Below are 23,578 nucleotides of genomic sequence, written 5' to 3'. Positions count from 1 at the left end.
CCACTACATAAATCCCGATCAGCGTGAAAAGTAACGCACGTGCACACGCCTTCTGTCCCGCCCCAACTCCTCCCAGAATTATGCCTCTTTGAATATGCAAATCGATATAAATAGCCTTCTGTGAAAAGACAATGGGAAAAGCACGGGGGAAAATATAAGAATTTCAGCGAATACCATGTGGAGGCAAAGGAAAAACGTACTATTTGTTGGTTTAAGCAGTGATATAATCAACAAAAGAAAGTTGATCGAGTGACACATTGTCAGAGAAATTCGAAAGCTCAAGTTCACAGTGTCCAAAATAAAAAAAGAAGTTGTCATATATCAAAGTCAGCGTGAAAAGGCGACTCATAGCGGACCGTCTGAGTGTCATATGAAAGCTTATTAGGGTACAGACAAAAAAAAATAGGCACACAGTGGGGGGGGGGGGGAAAGCACGAAATGTCAACTTTAATCTCGAAATTTCCACTTTAATCACGTAGTTTATTTTGTTATTAAAGTAGAACATCATAAACTTCATCTTAAAATTGTTTATTTTACTAGTTTCTCAAGTAGCACGTTAAATGCTTTGTTCTGTGTTTGATCTTCTATGTGCTCTGTGTGTGTGAATCACTACGTGCTTCCATTCTTTCTCCGACAGGACACAGAATCCATTACATTCGTGATATTACAGCTCTCTGAATAATTAAAATACTGAGATGTATACGTGATCATGCTTTCATTCCTATCATCTAGAAAAAGTTATTAAACATGGGAACACAGTGGCGCAGTGATTGTTCATATCTCACGCAGAGGCTTGCTGCGCCATGTGCGACCTTCGATGAAATAATTACAGAAGTACTGTCTTTTTCAAATGTACTAACCTCCAATTCCTTTCCTTACTTTGTTCTCCAAATACCCAATCAGCTCTGTAATAAACGTTAAGCCATCTGTAAGCTTAGAACGCCGATTCTTCAAAACTTTTAAGGAACATTGAAATATCTTCGTAGTACATGTTTAATTATTCTATCCGTCTATCCTTCCAGTGTTGCGTTAGCACCAGCAATAATACAGCGCAAGGCAGGAGCTATCCTTGAACTAGCTAGCGCTACGGCACTGTGTCCTCACATGTTTAATTATTAACAATACAGATTATTTAAATGAAGTTAAAGTTTTCTCTGTATACTATAAGCAACATATTTTGCTGCATTTCATCTTAAAAATGAAGCATCATACGTGCTTTATAAAGTGGCGCAGGTTGTGCAATATTATAACTGTAGTGCAAGTTTACAGTGGGGTAATTGTACTTATAAGTACAAACAGTTCTACAAGGAGCACTTGGACTGATTGAGTGCGTTTATAGTTCTAGGGATGAAACTGTTTCTGAAACGCGAGGTCCGTACAGGAAAGGCTTTGATGCGTTTGCCATGGCTGAGGTAGTGTGTGCTTGAAACTGTATACCGATAATTCTCTTTCCAATCAGCTGCTGCTGTGATTCCCCACTCAGATACAGTGATATAAATACTCCGAGTGGTGCAGTGAGAGTAAAATGGAAAAAGATGATCCGCTGTGGCAACCCTTAACGGGAGCAGCTGAAAGAAGAAGATGATACAGTGAGCGTAACAATGCTAAAGCAGTTATGGTATTTGGAATACTATGGCTATTCCCTGGACCATTATATTGCTACAGGTTAATTACAATCAGATGCATTACACTAATAAACAATATGCAGTTAATTTCAGTGTATTTATAAAGCCGCGTCAGGAATGTGGGTCTAAGAAAGAAAGGGTAACCACACAGGAACAGTAGCACTGCTTTGACGCTGGGTGCCGCCAGTCTGCAAAACCGAGCAGAGAAATTGCGTACACCTGGGTATGAGGTACCGTGGAAATGGCCGTGGCTTTACGCCAAGTTTAGGTTTTATACATCGCGATTTGAGCGTGGAAACGTTCATATGCAACATTTCTGTGCGTACACACCGTTTATACATGAGGCCCCTGGTGTCTTTATTTTACTGATAAATGTAACAATTTAAACACAACAAAGAAAAGCACCAGCTGCTCATTCTCAAATTCTGGATGCTAGGTCTTCTGGAAAAAGTGTTTTTTCCTACCAAGTTATTTTTCTTAACCCTTGCATGCTGTACAGGTCAAATTTGATCAGTTTTGACATTTGACAGTAGTAAAAAATACCCTAAATGTTATTTTAGTTTGAAATTTGATGACTTTGCCTAAAGTGACCCAAAATACACAAATGCAAATATTTTAAAGTTTCACACTGTTGTACAGGTGCTATAAATTTTTGTACATTGGGACACTTCTGAGCCAAATTTGACCCGTATCTATGGAAATGGATTTTAGATCAACCAGTGTTGATCAAATCAAGTAAAATGGAGGTTTTAGGGAATCTTGAAACTGTGGAAATGTACAAGTCATGTCTTTATATTTTAATTTTTTTATATTAAGCCACATTTGTCCAAGTTCCCGCAGAGACAGGAATCTGCTGGTCTTTGAAGGGTCATAGTAGAATCTTAAAATAGTAAAATAAATAAATAAATAAATAAACCAACCAACAGGAATCGGAATACAGGGTGCACATAAGAAACAGGTCATACAGAGGACAAAGGGTGCCTAGACACAAACAGCAGATCTGTACCTGCAAGCACAAGCACCTGCACTGTAACAAAATCTAAACAAATTAGAATCCATTTATTATGAACTTAGATTAAAACAGAGCAAAAGAGGGGTTTGGGGTCAAGATTATAAAGGCATCTGAGCTGCCATTACAGTGACTGACATTATGGCAGCAGTGGCATAGCTAGAGTTCGTGCCGCTCATGGCGGGGCAGTGCTTCATTTTGCCGCCCTCCAACATATCTGAATATGTTAACCTATTTAAATAGAAAATTAAGACAACTACAGAAAAATAATACATTTTGCATAGATTTATTCATATACAGTACAGAGAAACAGCAATAATTTTTCACATATAATTTATAAGCATCAACTAGACAAGAATATAGTATAGACGCACTGACAAGCCATGTTCTAATTATTAGTTTAATATAATTATGCTATGAAAACCAGAACCAGTGATAGGTGGGGATGCTTTCTGCACAGAGCAAGAACGCATTTCGGAATGATAATGAAATTATAAATTAGTTATCTTCCTAGAAATTACCAGTGTAATGTTAGTTTATTTTTGTTATTGCCTCATAAAACTTGCTGTGGTGTCGGATGCCGTCACAGAAGGACAGTCTAAAAATTTCTGAAGCATTTGTGGATAAAAATCAGAATTTTACTTTTCATTCATGAGTGATATTTTTCCAAACCCTGCTGCTTACACACGAATTGTACTGAGCCTTTTGGCCAATAATGCCACTCGGGGTGGACAGCCCCTTCCTAGCTATACCACTGTATGGCAGCAAGACTTACTGTGCAAGAGACCCTTGATCTGATCTTCAAAGAACCAAGCCATGACCCTTGATTACAATGCCAACCTTGACAAAGTAACGGGCACATACAGGTACTTACGCTGGCCTCTTTCAATATTACAAAGTATCTGACATATTAACCTACAATGCTTTTGTCAAATGGAGTGAGCTGAACACTACCTGGAGGGCAAGCAAGAAGAAATGGTGTAGGTTCTTTTTGGAGGAGCTAGGAAAGGCCCTTGCAAGTCCTTGCATGCAAAGAAGTGACCTTCTCCACACAGCAGCTTCAGTAGCACTGGTAAGGGGAGAATAGCAATCTGAGCCTGGCCTTGATCAACAAGTCACGCAAGAAGCCAATTCATGGGGACAAAAGAGAATGATATTATTGCGGGTAGTTAGAATTTGTTTATGATAAAGCTGGGAGGACAGTGTTTAACGGTTACACATGGTTATATAATAAATCCAAACAAACAGTTCCAGAAAGTTGACATTTTCACTTTCAATAAATATTTAAATTAATTGCTGCTATGCTAGATAAAACGGGACGCAATATTGTGTGATAGTAGAGGTTTTTCTCCAAAAATGAGTTGTAAAACCTAAAAACTTCCCTAGCTCTTCAAAACATTAAGGATCAATCATTCATTAATGTCAGATAGGCTATTTATACATTCTAAAAAGATCTGTTGTTCAAAATTCAGTATAGACAAAAATTAACCCTGACCATACTGTGAAGGCATGAAATATGAACAGAATGTAAGGGTTAAAAATACTCATGTGAAATCATCTCATCTAGTGTTATGGATAGTTTATATAATAATGTACATCAGTAATTAAATACTGACCCTATTATCTGGTACAGTATCTAGTACTGTAAGTAACTTTGGAACACCATTTTGGATTCAGACCGCTTAAGTTTAAAAAGGAAAGTAATTTCGTTTTAATTCTTGTCCTGTTAATGATTAAAATGTCCCTAAATAAAGTTCATATGCATAAGGATGCATTTCAATAGAAAATGCTATTGGTTTAATTTACTGGGTGTATTTATGACTGATTATCTTTAAACCCAGATTAAACAAATTGTACCAGATTAAAAACAACTTGCAGGCTACAACCTGATGTGCATCACTGAGCAAAGTACTCATATGTACCAACCTGTACACTTCCTGGGACTTTCATGTGTTAACTCACTTCAAGTGATCAAAGCAAAACTAACTTATTTATGTAGACAAACATGAAGTGCATCAACTAAGGTTTTAAATAGACTATTCAGGATTTAGTACAACACCCAAGACTGATCAAATGCTAATTCAGTGACCCAATATGAACTGGTAGTATCTTTGGTGGTACAAGTTTCAGTGTAAACAGAAATGTCCAGTCATAGCTATAATGCAAATTAGCCATATCTAAAAGATTTGTTCCAACATTTTAGGGATCTAGAAGACGAAAAATCTAATGTAAATAAAAGTTTACCCAGTTGAACAGGCCTGGTCAGGTGAAGTAAGATGATGTCATTAGAAGGCGGGAAACCTCCAGAGTCTTCATGTTCATACTTTTCTTTGACACTAATCTGCTGTAGAGACTCCACTTCTGAAGACAGATCATATGCACCCAACACAACTTTGTCCATTATTGTACTACAAAGAAAAAAAAAAATCAGTTTTAAATATTATAGCAAATGTTTTCTTGTACTGTAATATTCTAGTACCAAAAATAGATTTAAATGTCTATAGCAGGAAATTCTACCATTCTTCACTTTAAGTGCAGTCTATAACATTGCCTCAACATGAACTTCATAATTTGAGCTTTCACTTCTACTGTACATTTGACTATTACATACTTTTAAAAATATACACGCCAAAACACTAAAAAACTCACTGTCTCTACGGTATATGTTTACATTGATAGCTTGGCCTTGTATTACACAAAGCCATTTATCCTTTATCACAAATTCTTTTTTACTCATGAAGTCAAATTAGGTTTGTTTACAGTGGTTTTGTGCAAGTTTTAGGAGCACATTGCTGATGAGTCAAATGACATCTAACTTGACCTCAAACTGGTACATGCCATTCACCTCTCTAGATACCATTCTTAGTGTACAGACTGAAAACGCTCTGTACAGGTTGAAGTTCTGTGCCTCTCCTTATCGAAAAGAAAAACATTTTTCTTCTGCATGAAAAGGTGTTGAATTCCTGAATCCTCTAATCATTCTTAGTGTCTGTAGGCACCACACCTTCTCTAGCTAAAAATTGTTAAATCAAGAGACATTTTAATTTCATTAAGTTAGAGTACTATATAAAAACGCCAGCCTGCTGCCTCTTAAGATATATTTTGCCTACTAACAAGACTAATAGGATATATTTAACTGTATTAGACTTTTTAGTCAAATAAAATTACTACTGCTTTGTAAGAGGACAAAAACCTGAAAGAAACCAGCTTTTAGCATTCATACTTGTGCATCACATCATCAACATGTTCACTCTGTAGCTCTGTTTGGTAGCATAGCTATATAACAGTGGGAAGTAGCCATATAACCTTGTAAATAAGCTACACAAGTACTGAATAGTGATGAGCTTAATAAATATCAAAATACCTCTGCTACCTTAGTAGTGTTTAGTATTGAACCTTCCAACGCTAGTATCAAAACACAGTTTTTCCAAGAGACAGCTCAGGGACTGGATATAAAAATTCAAAAATATTGGGATTGCATTCTGATGTTGGTCACAAGATAGAAAGTCTTTGAGAGCAGGACTGAGTTGATAACACTATTCCAACCCAGGACTAACTACACTTTCATATAACCATATGCTTCACCTTCCAAGAGTATTAAAACATTAGATCACCACAGGCATTACAGGAATGGTGTCAAAGGTCAGCATTTGAGTCCAACAGAAATCTAAGGAGGAAGATAAAAATGAATAGTAGAAAATATTTTATCACTTAGTGTGCAGCTTTTGAGACTAAAAGCAGACTTTTTAGGAGCCATAAACTTCAATAAAAGGCTACACATTTTACAGGCGAACATTTTACAATTAATGTTTGAAAAACAAATTGAAATGATCGCCCATGTTGATGACCAAAATGTTTAAAAGAAAATAATAGAGGTTTATGCATCAACTGTGTACTGTGCCTAATTAAGCAATTTCAGCTGAATGTTTTAGACCTAATGAAAAGCAGATTGATGTGCTTAACAGACTAAAAATCTATTTGCTTGTTCTGATTAACAGACAGATGGAGCACAATGAGGGTAAATGGGTTGGGGGGTTGAAGCGTCCTGTAAAATTTGCTGAAGTGTTTATTTACATAAAATGTAAAACAAATTGCCAAAATTATTGCACTTACTTAAAATTACAATGCCACGGTGCAAGAACCCACTCTGGATGGATGAGGGCACCAATGCAGTAATGTATTCCATTAGCTTGCAGACTTGTTACCCATGGCATTGAGTAAGGAAAAGCCTCTATACTTTGCATTCCTTTTGCCTTTGTTTCACAGGGCCTAAATTTTGGAAAGCCACAAGGATCTAAAGACAAAAAACATTAAAAATGTAACATGTTTTACAGTGACCAGAAGTACAACATTCAAAGAATGGATTTACTGTAACCCAACGACTACAGTTCTAACTGCCTGAAGGAGTCACCATAAATTGCCGATCTAAAATTACCTAACCTTATATCACAGTATACTTTCTGAAGACATTTATAGACAAACAGTTTTGAAGAATGGAAAATCTGTACCCTCACCTGCTTACAGAAGTATTAAAACATTTTCCACACTGGAAAAAGTATATTAGGCCTAACTACAACCAACAAAAACAAGGCATCGGTATGAAGCAAACAGTATAAAATGTCAAAAACAAATTTTGTAGACATGGATGCCTACATTTGTCCATATCCTGAATTGTCGGGTTGATGTTTGTAGACTGTGTAGTATCAGAATACTCAATTCTAAAACCATGACCAACCACACTTGCATCAGTCTCCAGCACCAGTGTCACAAAATTGCCACTGGAGATGAGGTTTCGTGGGCTCTGGGTACCACTGAGTGTATCTACAAAAAAAATAATCATTATTTAATAGTTTCCTAGGAAATCTTCCTTGTTTATAGAAATAAGAGCACAGCAACATCTCACAGTTTGCAGAGTATATACAATAAAACCTATTGAAATAATGTAGAAACATCTTTCAGGAGATTTATAGTAAAAGCACAAAAGACCATACTGCTCAGGGACATCTAACCTTCCTCTGATGTGCACCATTATCCAAGCATAGAGGTACTATGCATTGCAAGCAAAATTAAATTTTTTCCCATCCCTGCTTAAATTTTTAGCAACATGCCAAGTTGGTATGCAATGTCTAAGTTCTCAAACCTCATTATGAACCAAAATAAATTTGAAATTGCATTTAGAAAAAGGCCTATTCAGTTTTGATGACTAAATGCTTTTGGATTCTGCTAGTTAAAACACCCTGTAAAAGCTATAATAAAACAGAAGATGGTTTTTATGCAACTCAGTCTAATTTGAAAATGACCTCTGTTTAAATTTGTGCATATGTGAAAGATAGTAAATGGTAGTTTGAGTGCTCCCTGAAAAATATTTTCCTTATACTTGCTGATGAACCACAGAAACTGTCTGCAGGTACCGGATTTTGGAGAAGTGTTAAGAAAGTCATCTAAAACAGGATATAACTGGGGCATTTGACTAGCCCCAGGAATAACCAATAACTGCAATAAGGATCAACTAATACAAGACATACTTCACAATTATACAATTCAGTATAATGGTATTATATTAACTAAAAATAATTGTGAATTCACCCCTATTTTCATCTTAATGCAGCAGAAGTGCACTAATTTTCCATATCAATTAACCTCTTAAAACGAAGCAACATGAATATTAGCTTTTATTAATTTAAAATAGTGGTTATTCTGATAATAGGTTGCAGATATTCACTCATAATGAAGACAAGCCGTATGTGTTGGTTTTGGTTGAAAAATTTGTGGGCCATGGTTCGGGAGTTGTTTTATTATGGGTAGAGGAGAGAGAGAGAGAGAGATATCATAATGTATTTAAAGGATGGTTGCAGACTAACCTTTCACCACTGAAAATAAACCGCTGCCACACAGTGTTTACACTCTGGCTCAGCTGCTTGTGCTGTTGGGAATGTCACTGCCCCCAGACCAGAGGCCCATCATTCCCCCAGAGTTTTGTAAGCTATTCAGGGGTAGCAGAGCTAGAGCAAAGCAACAGAGAAAAAGAGGAGATGCTACAAGCCTCTGGTGCCATATCTGTGCTAATGGGTAATATAAGATCGCTCTCAAACAAAAAGGATGAATTACCAGCATAAACAAAGAGTCGGAGGAATTATTGGGCAAGTAGTTCTGTGCACCTCACAGAGATGTGGTTACATGAACGGATTCCTGATGCTAATGTTAACATCAAGGGGGGGCTTTCATTTGGTTAGAGCAGACCAGAACAGACAGTGGGGGGGAAAAAAGGGGAGGTGGCGTCACATGAATCACATTACTATAAAGGAACATCTGTTTTGTCCAGACATTGAGCTATTAGCACTCAGCATGCAGCCATAATCTGCCCAGACATTTTTCTCATAGTGTTGTGATAGTGTAGGTTCCCCGGTCAGCTGCCATTAGTCTCTGCGGGAATTGAACTGGCAACCTCTCGATTATGAGTCAGCAAATCTTACTGCTGTACCACCCAAACAGTCATGTCACCGGCTTACCCTAAGCCAACTTCTTTTTCTTCGGTTATATTCTTGAATAAAAGTGCACTTCTTTTGTTATACTTGTACCTTTTGTGAAAGTATTTGTTTGATATTTGGACTTCAGTCACACATTATACACCATGTCTACTAAAACATGAAAATGTTTGGTTTAGCGATGTGTTTACACAGATCACACATGAATTGTATAGGCTTAATATATCATTTGGAATACATTTCTAGGCACCTCAGTATCAGATAAACCACTTGAGCACAGATATTCTTTGCGACTTGAGCTATGGCGGTGGGGGGTTTGGGGAAATAATGGATAGCTGGTTGCTTGCACTGATCAACACATTTACAACACACAAGCCAACGGAGAGGTGCAAAGGAATTTAAGGTGGGCCGGGATTACAAGTTTTTTCGTAGGCTTCAGGGATTCTAGTGTTAAGCAGGGAGTTGGACTGTATATAGGAGTCAAAACGCAGAGATGTGATCCAAAACTTGAAAGTGAGAACATAGTATAGCATTATAGGCCTCACAAACTGATGTATAGAAATTGCTAACACAGTTACCCCTCTGGTGGCAAAATGTACATCCTGGAAAAGTTTGGGGAAAACCAACTTCAGCCTACAATAAATCTGTGCATTATTACAAACTATTCCATATTGTGAATTGATTTACTAGACATGAACACGAAAGGACTAACAATTAACACTTAGTTACCACTTCTATGAAAACTAGCTCAGTTCCACAGACATAAATCACTTCCAAACAAATAATGAGGCAAGCAAATGCCAATAATGCCCACCAGAAATCTTACAATAGTGATTTAGGTCACATGTCCTCTTGTAATCAAATACTGATAATCATTAGCTTCTTTCCTTTCAATTAGCTGTGAGGACACCATGCATTCATACAACTTGATTCATTCACTATCATGGGTAGATGCAGAGTAGGTGGTTTCACATGTATACTGTATTCTACAACTTACCTATTATGACAGCATCTACATTAGGTCCATCATGAATAATCAGCTTGTCCCAGCCAGTTTTGCCATTTTCCAATGAGAAGTCCTTTACCTTTACAAGTATTCGGTGGCCAGATGTAGTGTATATTGTCCACACGCATTTTAGATTGTTGTAGTAAGGTTTCGGATAATTTGGAGATTTCAGTTCTCCAGGAAGTTCTTTAAGCAGCATGAATTCTGTACATGCAGCTAATTTGGGGAGGAAAAAAATAATCCGCATCAGTATTATAACATGTTATAGTATATATTTTTCTTACCAGCACAACCAAAAGAAAATGCTTAATTCTGATAAAATCAAATATAGCTAAAACAATTGAATAAGGATGGAATATGCAACGTACCCAGCTTCTCATTTTCTCCAAGATTATTGATAGATTCTGATAAAGAGAAACAAATGTCATCAGTTCACCTTAAGGTGATCCAATAACAGCCAACCATAGTTATGACATCCACATTCGCACCTTTCTCTTCCGAAATTTTATAACTGCCATTCGTCATCAAGTCCAGCTCTTAATATCACATGCTAAAATAACTCCTTCATTAAGATTTACCTGGTTTTAAAAATCTGCATACATAATACAGCTTGTAGCTCCTCTCTCAGTCAAATAAAATGTATCTTGATAATTGATTATTCAGGAGAATAAAATCAAGACAATTGGCTTGTAAATTACAGTGTGAGCTGTACACTTAATTGTGAAAATTTATCTTCTGAGATAAATACTGCATTAGTGATACTTAACATGCTCTTAAAATGCCAATTTTAAAGTTATTAAAACAAGGCCAATCTTTCATAAGAGTCATTTTTCTTGGTGGTTAATGCAACATTAAAAGGATAACCTAAACAGCCATTCACAATACACTCAAATGTAAGTAGAAAACTGCTAGTCCCATTAGTACTCAAAGTTTGTGATCAATGTTACAAAGAGGATTCCTAAATAATTTATGTTTTAAAAGTGCAGTCAAATGGTAGTATTTAAAATAGCATAATCATGAGCCAAGACACAATATGACCCTTTATTGGGATTAAAATGCAAGAGCAGTTTTCTTAGAATACTTGGCTAATGGCCAGATTTCACATTTGTCGTGTATTTCCAAATATCATGACTTGCCTATCCATTACCAAAGCCATATCATCCATTAAAATTTTTTCTTCATCATAATACAAGGAACTGCATACTGATCTGCTCCACACTACATCCCATTTGTAATGTTTGTTAATTTCTGATTCTCCTAAAAAGTTAGGGTTAACAAATCTTCAAGTCAGTTTATGCATTTGTTTTTTTGTAGCTGGCTCATTAAATACCAGTAGTCAAGGCAAAAATCACACAGAATGTTGCATTGTCAGCAAATTCACAAAGCGGTTTTTCTCTCCATTAGTACCTAAAGAAGAGTCTCTCAGAAATTTTAAGTGAACTGTTCTCACTTACTGAATTTTCCACCAGGCTGTATATAGTCTGATTTATAATGTGACTTTATTTTCAATTTATGACTATGAATTTGTCCACTGCAAGTGAGTGGTGATGTATGCAAGAGCTCTTCAATGAGTTGGTTACCCATTGTACTCACTACCTCTGTTCGAGGCTTTTTTAGGCAAACTGGACAAATCGGTTATTAAAGATGGACAGAGAGATGTATACACATTATGCATCCACAGTTTGCTTCAGAAATAACTCCGTTAACACCTGGTTAGATGTACTCAAAGTGCCTTGAGTCACTATACAAATACTGCACTAAAATAAAATCACATCAAGTACTTTCTGTCAACAGTACTCACTCCTTAAAACGTTCCGTGACTCTTCTGAAAAAGTGAGAACTGACCTTAAAAATTAAAAGTACTCCAGTACTAAGTGTTACATCTGGTTAGTTCATGAAAATCCCAAATTACAGAAGGACTCCCCGATTATGTGCTCTGGACTTGAATGAATGGAACCAACATTCTTTCAATGAGGGAGCAGATGAGACAGACAAAATTTTTTTAAAAATCAGGCAGGAGTGGATTTTTAAAGATCAGTCCTATGTTTAAAAAATATACACAACAAACAATGAATGTTAAATTATTTTCAAGATTAGACAACATTAAATTGATTCAGCCAGAGAACATTTCAATTCAAGATTAAAGCAACAGGCTACCATTTCTGGTGAGAAGGTTATGCCACTCTGTTCAGACCATCCTGCAGATTGTAATACAACTGAAAACCATTGCCTGTAAATATTCAATTGCCTATTAAAGCAAAAATCAAACAGTTATCCTAGCTTACCTTCTGAAACATTTAAGAAGAAATATTGCAAGACAAATCCTGAATCGGTAAAATTACAGGATGCATTGAAAACTATAGTCACTTCTGATACAGAGGATTTCACACTGGGAGGAAGACCCTCGCCATAGAAATGGCCTAGAGGGGGGGGGCAGAAAAAAAAAAAAAAAAAAAAACTAAAAAGTCACTAAAATTGCTAACAGCACAACCTGGCATCTCTATAGTATAAAATTCAAAACCACGCTTTCAAAAGGCACATTAAAAAATGCTTATATAGTAATTAGTTATCTAGTAAATCTCCTTCCTATATACTTACCCAAAAGCTTTTCACTGCTTCCTACTCCCTCAAATATATCAAGATAATCCACACAAAAGTCATGAACAACCGATGTTCTGAAGAAATTAAAGTCAATCCTTATTACAGTGTTCAGTTGGCCCACGATTCTATAACTATAACTATTGCACCAAAAGGGGAAGAACAGGATACACAAAACTAATTAGAATTTGCAGATTGCAAAACACTTTTTAAAAATTGTTCATATTTAATAAAATCGATTAGGTGTTTAATAGCACCTCTAATTTTAATAAGACAGTAAAAATGCTCTGTACACTAAGCATCGATCATCAGAGAGAGATAGAAGTTACCATGCATTAAGAGAATAGTTATTTGGATATCCAGGGGATTTTATCTCCCCATCAGCAGGTCCAAGCAACAAGACATCTTGGGCATTCAGATTAAATTCCTCTTCACTTGCCTTTTTAATCTTATGTTTTTTACCACTTGCAGAAAATTCTGAAATGTCAAAGAAAATTACTTCTTTTAGTACACTGTGTAAGGCAGAAAGATCTACCTTCAGTTCAAGTGCCAGTATGACACTAATACCACATTTCATCATAAATTTCTTATTCAAAAGGCAACTTTGATGCAAAGCTTTAAATTACAACACCTATGGACCATGGTCACATTCAAATTTCCCAAAATTTGATACACTTACCAATTTGTTTAATTGTATAATTAATAACAAAGCCTTTTCTTTTGGCTGGATGATCTGTAACAAAAATAACCTTCACTACTGAATTTTCCTGTGAGGCAGATATGGTTATGTCCCGTAAGCTTCCACAAAATCTTCCTAAAATATTTAGACGACAGGAAAAAAAACTTGAAAAGTTAAAATGAACTGTTTACTAGTCTAAAATAAAACCGCATTAACAATGATGCTGTCCAACAAACAGAATGTAGAATTTTTACTGTAATGGAACTAATGCTCATTGATCCTGAAATTCATATTAATGTATACCTCACTGAAAGAAGCCATTCATTAAAAAAACAAGAAAAGCAGAAAAATATAAAGACATGGATACTCTCGTTCCTGCACAATAAATATGAAGCAAACTTCCGAATTCTCTGAGGTGCAGGTTTATTGCTGGATTCCAAGAAAGGCATTAGTCACAAAGCAGATGATTAAACAGTCAGTCCATACTACTGACTCGTGTCCAAAACTCCCTTAACTTACCAGATATTTTAGACAGAGTCAACCATATTAATCTTGCCAGTCTGAACAAACTGTATACAATGATTCTTTCAGAAATTGGTATGGGATATCCAAACCAAGGACAAAAAACAAAAAAAAACAAAAAAAAAAAACAAAAAAAAAATCAGATATGGAATGAGAAATCACTGGTTTAAGATATCGCAAGGAAAATTCTATATCAAACAAGACTATCCTGCCGGAGTGGATATTACATGCAAAAAAAACAAACAAACAACAAAAAAAAACCCACAGCAACAACTGTGTAATATAGTGCAAAATTACTGCAGTTTGGCTTTTTATAACTTTAATGCACTTCAATATCCCATAAGTTTCCAATTGTCAATTGACGGATATCAACTGATCTTTGTTCACCATTCTAATGAATCCAGGTGCAACATAGGTAACATTTCATTTGAAATTTTATTTTGTTCATGAGTTCTAGTACGAGTGAAGTTCTCTTGGAATAAATTCTAAAAAATGGGGAACTATCTGAGGTTGGTGTTTAGCTTCTACCCCGCCATACCATAAAGCCAATTCATCTTTATAAAGAATATCCAAAGGTCATGATATGTTTTTAGATTCTAGTGCAAACCAGAATTTACTATTGCGTTAGATCATGCATACCTGGAAATTTAAGCAATGTTCTTACAGGAATAGTTTAATACATTTAAAAAAAAAAAAAAAAAAAGTGAAAAAATTCTTGTATAACTCCTAATATAGGTTCTAATTAACATCATGACTTTATAGAAATTCTATGCTGAGGGGATGATTTGGATAAGAAGCACAACAAAAAGAAGGCAATCAACAATAGGTATACAGGTTTGCCCTTGCTAGTGTACTCAGCTACATAATATATGTCTTCATAAGATTTAATATGTGAGGCTCTACATTTTCTTTTGTAGTCTTCAACTCATTATATGGGTTCACTTAAAGGTTTCAGTGTTTTTCTGTGAACCATTCCATTTAAGCTAAGTATACATGCAGCTTTGCCTTTGTACTGTGATTGCATGGGAACCATACTGTGGCTTGAAAATTAAAAGCACAATTAAGCAATCAAATTAAAAGCACAATTATGCAAAGCTGAAAGTATTGTACTCAGGTCTTTCAGAACTAATTGGTCACAAAGATTTTGTTTGATAAATTACTTCAAATATCTATAATAAGATTAATTTTTTTTTTTTTTTTTTTTTTTTTTAGTACCAGCAGGTTTAGTTGTAAGCTGTGGTCTTTAAATGTTAAAATAACTTGCCATATGCATTAACCTTTCTATACTCAAGAGGATGGCAGAGAATGAAAGCCCCTGTATCCATAGAACAATTAAGATATTGTTACTACTACATTTGTATGATGCTTTTATCCATCCATATTATGTTAAAGAATTTGCTCGACTCACACAGAAAGTCATAGGAAGGAATTACATAATCAACCTCCAGGTTAAGTTCATTTCCCCTCCCACAACAAACTGCTTGCCTAGAACTAATGACCAACACGTCCAATACACTTCTGTTTGACACTTGTTAAAGCATTCCTCTAAGTGGGCAATTTCGGTTGCTGAAGAAACCGAAACAGCAGAGATTTAATTTGAAAAATGATTTATACCATATACAGTATTTATGTATACTACAGTATGTGTTCCATGACATGCCATTATTACCATAACATTTTCCATATGTTAGAAAGCAAGTATGTTGTGTAGCCTTATTTTGGTTTAGCATTGATTTGATAGGACAATGTTGCATAGTTAAGGTAGGAAAACAACAGTTCTAGCTAAATTATAATATGGGGGAACAATGTAATTTAACACTAGAATTACCGAAGCCTACAAAAAAAAACTCGTAATTCTGGCTCACCTTAAATCCCTTCACACCTCTCTGTATGCATCTGTTGTCTTGTAAACGTGTCTATGCACAAGCAGCCTACAATCCCCACACCCACCGCCGCAGAAAGAGCGAAAAGTTCTTCCAGCTCAAGCCTAAATTTTCTGGGAGTGAGTGTGTAGGTGTGACGATGCGGGTTCTGCTCCATGCTTTTCCTACACAACCTCTGTTCCCTTCTTTCTCCCTTTTTTGTTCTACCCATTCGTTAGCTGGCTCGTGCTTCTATATGTCGAGAGGGCATAGCAGCTGTGACAAATTAGTCTCAGTAACAATCACTGATGTGGGCAGTCTCTCACCTGTGCACTTAGGCGAGAAACGCCCACACCGCAGATCGCCCTGAGACCCGCTACAGCCACAACTACCATGCCCCCTCACTAAGCGGCAAATATTTTAAAAACTGACCTTTGCTGAGAGCTGTGGACCCGCTATACCACAGTAGGGTACATAATATTTGTAACACATGCATTTCATGTGTGTTCTGTGTCTACAACAATCTATGTAAACACATTAAAACAAACAAGTTTTTCATGTTTTAGTAATAAATGACAAAATGTAGAAATGAACTGTATAATGTGTGAAGGCTGAAGTCCAAATATCAAATAAACACTCACAAAAGGGACAAGGACAATGTGAGAGCTTCCAGGGTGTAGCAGTAAGAACTGCTGACTTGTAATCAAAGTGGTGGCTAGTTTGTTTGATACCAGCTGCCTCACAAATTTACCGTTTCGAGTAGTGAGCTGCTCGTTAATATATTACAATAAAAACATACATTTGATTTGTGATTTTGTTTTTCACTTTTATTCTCAGTCACAATCACAATACAATCAGTCCCCCCCCCCACCTCAGATCTGACGCTGTTAGTTTTTATTTCAAACTGGGAATAAATATAAAAATTCTCTGATCTGGGGGGATAAAAGTTGACACAAACGCTGGTGAATCTGCCTTACTCGTATCTCATGGTCACTTGAATTTTTTTTATTCAGTTTTTTTTGAGTGTTCCTGCTCACGCTGAATTAGTATGCGCCTTATAGTCCCATAATGTCAAAGCCGCACTGACAAAAAAAAAAAAATAGGTATATATGATTTTTGGAATAATTCATTTTATGACCTGTATAGTACACTTTGGAAAATATTGTGGCACTGATGCAACATTATTCATATTCATTCACAAGCCTTCTTGCAGTTATAATCAGTGACCGCTTCTACCTGCCGCCACCCGATCTTGCCCAGTCTCCACATTTTGGTGCAAGGTGGGGGTTTTTTGTACTCCAGGACATGCAGAGGAAAGAATAGTACAGAGAACTCAGTTCCGTGCTATATGCAATAATCAAATTCAAACAACAGTATAGTAGGCTACTTGCTGACAAAGACAAAAGATGCCGACAGAGAGGTGCGAAGGGATTTAAGGTGGGACAGAATTACAAGTTTTTTCGTAGGATTTGGTAATCCCAGTGTTACAAGAAAACCTGGGAACAACAGAGGCAAGGCCAAAGCATGACCATTAAACTTTTTTCTTTTTTTTTTTTTTTTTAAAAGAAAAAAGGAAACAAGAAGCAGAGTTAATTAAATGCAATTACATATCAAAGAAGTTTAGCAAACAGATTGGACAGAAATTCTGTTTGAAAATAATCCACATAGCCTTACCCAACAAATGCCGTGCTCCATCATCAGACTCCTCACAGATGGACAAATAGGCCTTTTCGCAGTTAGGAGACTCCATTATTGAAATTTCAATAATATCCAACACCACCTGACTGTTTAAACTTGAATAAACAGTCCAGGAACAGTTAAGACAGCCATCATAGTAATAGGGATAACCAGGAGAATGAAAAGATCCTTCTGGACTTATTAATGGCTGATCATCAGGGCATTCTGTTTTATATTAAAAAAAAAAAAAACAACAATACATTGGTGCATAATCTGGCTTTTCCCTGCTATGATATGGAACACAAGATTATACATTATCTTAGGGCAGAACCCAACCATTTAGTTGCAAAACAGTTGTTGGGAAATCCACACAATGCCAGGTCAAACAAAAGTATTTGCTGCACTTTGACAGGTTTCCTGAGCTTCTCAAAAAATAAATACCGTCACTGATTTTAGTTTATAATGAAATGTGTCATGTGTAAAGTGCTTAAATTTTCCTAAACTCCTCTATATTGCCTGGGAATGGTTCCTAATGACCTGACATGCTGCGATCTTTAAAGAGAGACTGCACATTTCTGTAGTAAGCATGTTTTGCATTGATCGACGAGAAATGCATTAGAGGTAATATCAAAAGGCAGTACTGATATGCACATAAAATGTACAACAGGAATTAACCAGCTAAAAGTGAGCTTTGTGAAAGATCAATGCACTTAGAATTTGACAGGCTACTTTCCTGACTGAAGCGCAAAGGCTACAACTGTTCAATCTTATCAAGCTAGTGACCCTCCCAAAGGAAAATTTTTCAGTAATGAAAAAAATCATTTGACAAGACATATATAGACTTAGAAAACTTGATTGCCCCAAAAATAAAAAAAAGTGTCTACTATTCATAAGTTCTCCAGAAATACAGCAACAAATTAGGTAATATAAATGGATGTGAAAGTCCAATGGAGAGCAGACATTGATTAGTGCACGTTTTTCCCTCCAATTTCACAAATCAACGGACATTGACATAGCACAATTGTCCAGTCCCTGCCCACCAAAAAATGGCTTTCAAAGACATTTATTCATGAAAGGACAATATTGGCTGGTGGTTGGGGGATCTCACACACACAGCTAATCACAGGTGAAACACTTTGCAGTCTTCCAAGATAACAGGTTTTCCAAAATTTCCCAGCTATCTTTACATACTCTAACACAATTGTGTGTGAAAAATATTATACATGAATTATAAATGCTGAACTGAAAATAAGATCAGTTTATACTAGGAGTCCACACTTGGAAAAAGGAGCTCTAAACACAAGAACTTATTTTTGCACATGCAAATTAGTTGGCTAAGCAGAAGCACACGTATAGCAGTTTAAAAAACTATTGCGGGGAAGAAAAATTTGAAATGTTTAAATGTAAACATCTTGAAAACTGTTACTAGATACAGTATTGTTAATTGATTTGCCAACATGCTAAAAATGAGCTCCACCTTGAACTACATGGCAGAAAAAAAAAGGACATCAGGCAATAGAGGAAATTAAAGCTATTATCTTCCAAATTGAACTGCTATAATCTTCAGAACTTTAAAAATATTTACACAGAAATGGAGTATTAGCCCAAAGAGTATATGGACATACTGTGCAATATATAGAGCAAACAAAGTACAGCATTAGAATCTGATGGGCGTTTTTGATTTTGCAATGCTGAAACCAGGTTTAGTATTTATACTTATTTTCTACAGAAAATGCTAAGGAGGACACTAGAGAGGTTGCATGTAAAATTCTAGCCCTACTGAATGGCACCGTGCCAAAATTAAAAGCTATGATCATTATTAAGATGATTTTGAACTTGTGTACAACAGAAGTGCCCCAAAAGGAGAACAAGCACTTTTAAAATAGCCACTTTTCTTGGGGTGACCCCTCTTTGGGAGTCTCCATTTTCCCATACAAAGATACGAGAATCAAAATTCCATTCAGCTCTTATTGATGATCACTTTGAGGCCTAATTGTGTAGCAAGCAGCTCCAATAATGCCTACGAAAAAGACAACATTCAGCATTAACATGTACTACAAGTACATATCTCCATTTTTTATAGAAAACTTGCCCCTTTTATTTTACATTAACTGATGAAGACTAACAACTTCGATTAAGAGTTAAAGTGCTATATAAATCTTAAGTGGCCACTCACATTTGGCATGTTGTTAATTAAAATAAACCACTCTGTGCTAGAAATTTAACATCTAATTAAAGGAATGATGAAGGAAAGATGAGCTACCACCCCTGATATTTGCGCAAACTATTGTCCATTCTACTTGTTTACAGGACATCTGCTGATTTCAGTACATTTTGTTGTTCACTTGACCCCTATCTGGACTCCTGACATGCCTGCAAAGGATTCTGACATGTATTAACCCTTTATGCTATTTCTTTAAGATGAAAGCTATGTTACCCTAAAATTATTCTTCCACATTCCTCCCTTTGGGATGTCTTAAAGTCCCACTAAAACTAAGGACCAGTTTCCTACTGTAACTCAATTCCCAATCTGTATATAACGTGTATATACTAAATATGTCTATTTCCTTACACACTATGCCTGGCACAAAATAAAACAAAGACACAAACATTTTATTTTCAGAGAGAATATACAAACTCTACATAGGAAACAAACCATACAAAACTATATTTGTGACAAAAAAAAAAAAAAAATCTTAACCTTTAATCTAAGCCCTATTTTTCTTACCAGTTACAATTTTCCACACACTATGTAAATGGTTTACCATTCAATTATAATCCTCTATAAACTCTAAGCAAAACACTCCTACTCTAACAGCATGATGTCTAACCCAGAACCTTATCCCCAAAATAATGAATGATCATGCCTCCTCCAACCATTTCAGGTCCAAAGATCGTGTTCTCCGGAGGGAAGTCCCGTGCAGACTGGAACAAGTCGGTCTTAATTTCAGATGCACCATAATTATCTTGTTGGCTTCGTATCTTTTGAGATTCTGCTGGAAGTTCCCTCCGGGGTACAGAACGCCTTTTAGATGGGCACCAAAAAACTGTGGTAGAAATTTAACCTCTTATTAAAGAATCATCCTCTAACAGGACAAACCAGTAATCAGGCAGGAGAAAAGCTATTCATTGTATCGTTTAACTACTGTGTTTCCCTGAAACTAAATAGCAGGGTCTTATATTAATTTGTGCTCCAAAAGATGCACTAGGGCTTATTTTCAGGGGATATCTTATTTATTCATGTACAACAATATACATTTATCCAAAATACAGTCATGTCATCTTCTGGAATATTGTCATAACTCTCCAAATTCATACCCCGAATTTCAGCCAGAATTTCTTGCTACTCCAGCCGCTTTTAGGATCCTCTGGGATTGATGTGCGTGCTTCGATGTGGTGCATTTGTGGTGCTTTGATATTCAAGCATCGCATATACCCCAAAGTAATAACATGATACATTTCAAGTCTCACATACCATCTTCTGTGCCGCCTTTTTTTTTTTTTTTGCACCTTTACAATACCATCAGAATGTACGGCGGCACATTTGAGCCACAGAGAAAAAAAAAAGACATAATGAAAATGTCTATTTTGTGATTAAAGTGGAAATTTCAGCTTTAAACTCGTAATGTCCTCTTTAACCTCGTAGTTATACTTTATCATTAAAAGCAGACTGTCGTAAATGTCATCTTAAAACTGACCCAGTTGTTAAATCGCTACGCTCTTCTGGGGCTTCCTCCTGACCAGACAGCAGCGGCAAGCAGCATCGCCACACAGAACACATTAAAAATTTATAATATTCCAGTTGTCTGCACATTTAGAATTCTTAGATTTATACCTGATATCACTTTCATTATGAAATGCATTAAAAAAATGTGTTACATTTTACAGATAAATCGTTAACTATTAGCAGTATTCTTTATTTAAACAAAGTTACACATATGGTGTGGCATGGTGTTTGCATGTTTTCCTGATGGGTTTCCACAGTGTGCTCAGTTTTCCATCCAAAGACATGAAGGTTTAGGGATTTGGTGAAGCTACAATGATACCAGTGTATGTGTGCGCTTGTGTTCACCTTGCGATGAGCTGATGCCCCGTTCAGAGATTTTGTTTCTGTCTTGCACCAATGCTGCTGGAATGGGCGCATCCTCCCAAATTGATGGATGTAATCATTAAACATTTTCAGCTGACGATCTTGACTAGGTCTTATTTTTGGAGTAGGGCTAATATTACAGAGCAGCCTGAAAATCATGCTAGGGCTTATTTTCGGGGAAACAGTACTCCTCAGAAAAATGCCTCAGAGGGAGCATTCTTGTAAAGCAGTGTGACACCCCGTGTAGTGGGAATTAGGGACACCAGACTACACTCCAGGTGTCTAGTATGTGGGACCGAGCGTGACCAGGTTGATAGTGTAAGACAGGGAGACACAGACACAAAAAGGGTTGTGTTTTTGAAAAATAAGTGAGGTTTTATTTACAGGTGCACTTAAAAATAATGTCCTGCGGAATTTATATATTAATACACAGTCCAATACCGCAAGAGACACACAAAAACAGTAAGTAAATGAAGCTCAAAAATAGTGACTATATACAAAAATAAACAGTGCACCAAAACCCATAACCCAAATAAATACCTCCACCAAAATTACTCCAGAGATATTTATACACGAACAAATAGTTACAAAAATAAGGCACAAGCTGTAATGCTAGGTAAATTCAAGAACTATTCTACCGAGTACCTTTCTCCAAGAAGATCTAATCAGAAAGAACCAACCTCTAGGGGCCACGAGTCCTTTTTATATTCAGCGCCCTTGTGCCGATCAATTAAGCTGGTCAAAGTCATCTCTCTACAACCACGCGATGACGAGAACGCGTCTGCGAGAAGTGGCGTCTCCTGCCCTGCAAAAATACTATACAGTAATCCCTCACCTATTACGTTACGTTCCAGAGCCCCCCGCGATAGGTGAAAATCCGCGAAGTAGCGACCTATATTTATTTTATTATTTATACATATTTTAAGGCTTTATAAACCCTTCCCACACTCTTATAAACCTTTCTCACTCTCTTGTTAACCTTTCCCACGCTCTTATAAACACTTCCTATGCTCTTAAACACTTTCTACATTCTTAAACACCACAGACCAACACTGCACACTGCCTGCACGCAGCAATCAGACGTCGATGTGTCTGCACTCGCTTTGTGAAGGGGGGCAGCTGAACTCACGCTGAGCAGAAATGGACTTTGTGCTGCTTCTGCCAAAATGCCTGCTTGTCGCTCTGCACGTTCGGAAGGAGGAGGAGTGTGTGTGTGGGTATGTGAGGGCTGAACGCACCTTCGCTCAAACCCCCCCTCCCCGGAGGCGCAGTACGCTCCTGCCACTTCGCATTGTCAAGGGGGTGGGGAGCTGAATGAATGCTAAGGAGAAGTGGACTTTGTGCTGGCTTTGTGCTGCTTGTCGCTCTGCGTGTCAATAATTTTAAGCCTGTACATCACCAATTTTCCTGTCTCACTGTCTTGCCTTGTGTGAAGTTAAAATGTTTTATAATAGTGAGATGTTACTCATATCCTTAGCCCGACATCCACATATCATATGTGTTAAAGTGTGTTTTATAAGTTTACATGTGTTTAAAGCATGTGGGATGGGTATTTTAAGGCTTAAACTATAAAAATGTTTATTTATATGGTCTTTCTATATCACGGATTTTCTCCTGTTGCCGATGGGTCTGGAACATAACTTCCGCGCTAGGCGGGCAATCACTTGTATTTAAAAACCCGCGAAGTCGTGAATCCGCGAAAAATGAACCGCGAAGTAGCGAGGGATTACTGTAATAGTTCAAGCAGCCGGCGCGCGCGCGCATAGCTGTGCCGGCTTTTGAGACGCAAACTGCGCTTCTGCCTTAAGTTACCGTAAGCACTTTTAAATATTCATGTCCTTCCCCTGAGCTACTGCCCAGACAACTACACACATGGGATCCCTTTCTAAACCGCGGTAAACTAATACGACGACGATTCACCCTCTCTTTTACTTCTTTAGAGTTATGGGGTCGCGGGAGGCACACGCAGGAGTGGAGGACCGACAATGTCAACCCGGCCGGTTAATGGCAAGGCTGTCTCTCCAC

At 36.8% G+C, this 23,578-nt stretch overlaps 1 protein-coding gene across 1 annotated transcript in view; it reads right to left on the bottom strand.

Annotated features, from left to right (window-relative positions):
• Window positions 1-23,578, bottom strand: part of LOC114663992 (ovochymase-2-like) — an 88,005-nt gene that overhangs the window by 5,422 nt on the left and 59,005 nt on the right. The window contains exons 23-32 of the mRNA XM_051928942.1: window positions 17,461-17,688; window positions 13,403-13,537; window positions 13,053-13,200; window positions 12,724-12,863; window positions 12,411-12,545; window positions 10,494-10,529; window positions 10,117-10,341; window positions 7,288-7,455; window positions 6,748-6,928; window positions 4,879-5,042 (exon numbers count right to left, since the gene is read on the bottom strand). Coding sequence (XP_051784902.1) covers window positions 4,879-5,042; window positions 6,748-6,928; window positions 7,288-7,455; window positions 10,117-10,341; window positions 10,494-10,529; window positions 12,411-12,545; window positions 12,724-12,863; window positions 13,053-13,200; window positions 13,403-13,537; window positions 17,461-17,688 — 1,560 coding nt within the window. The remainder of the gene's footprint in view (window positions 1-4,878; window positions 5,043-6,747; window positions 6,929-7,287; window positions 7,456-10,116; window positions 10,342-10,493; window positions 10,530-12,410; window positions 12,546-12,723; window positions 12,864-13,052; window positions 13,201-13,402; window positions 13,538-17,460; window positions 17,689-23,578) is intronic.

The sequence above is a fragment of the Erpetoichthys calabaricus genome, chromosome 1 (assembly GCF_900747795.2).
Source record: "Erpetoichthys calabaricus chromosome 1, fErpCal1.3, whole genome shotgun sequence".
NCBI classification, from domain to species: Eukaryota; Metazoa; Chordata; class Cladistia; order Polypteriformes; family Polypteridae; genus Erpetoichthys; species Erpetoichthys calabaricus.
This window is presented reverse-complemented; position numbering and strand designations above follow the sequence as displayed.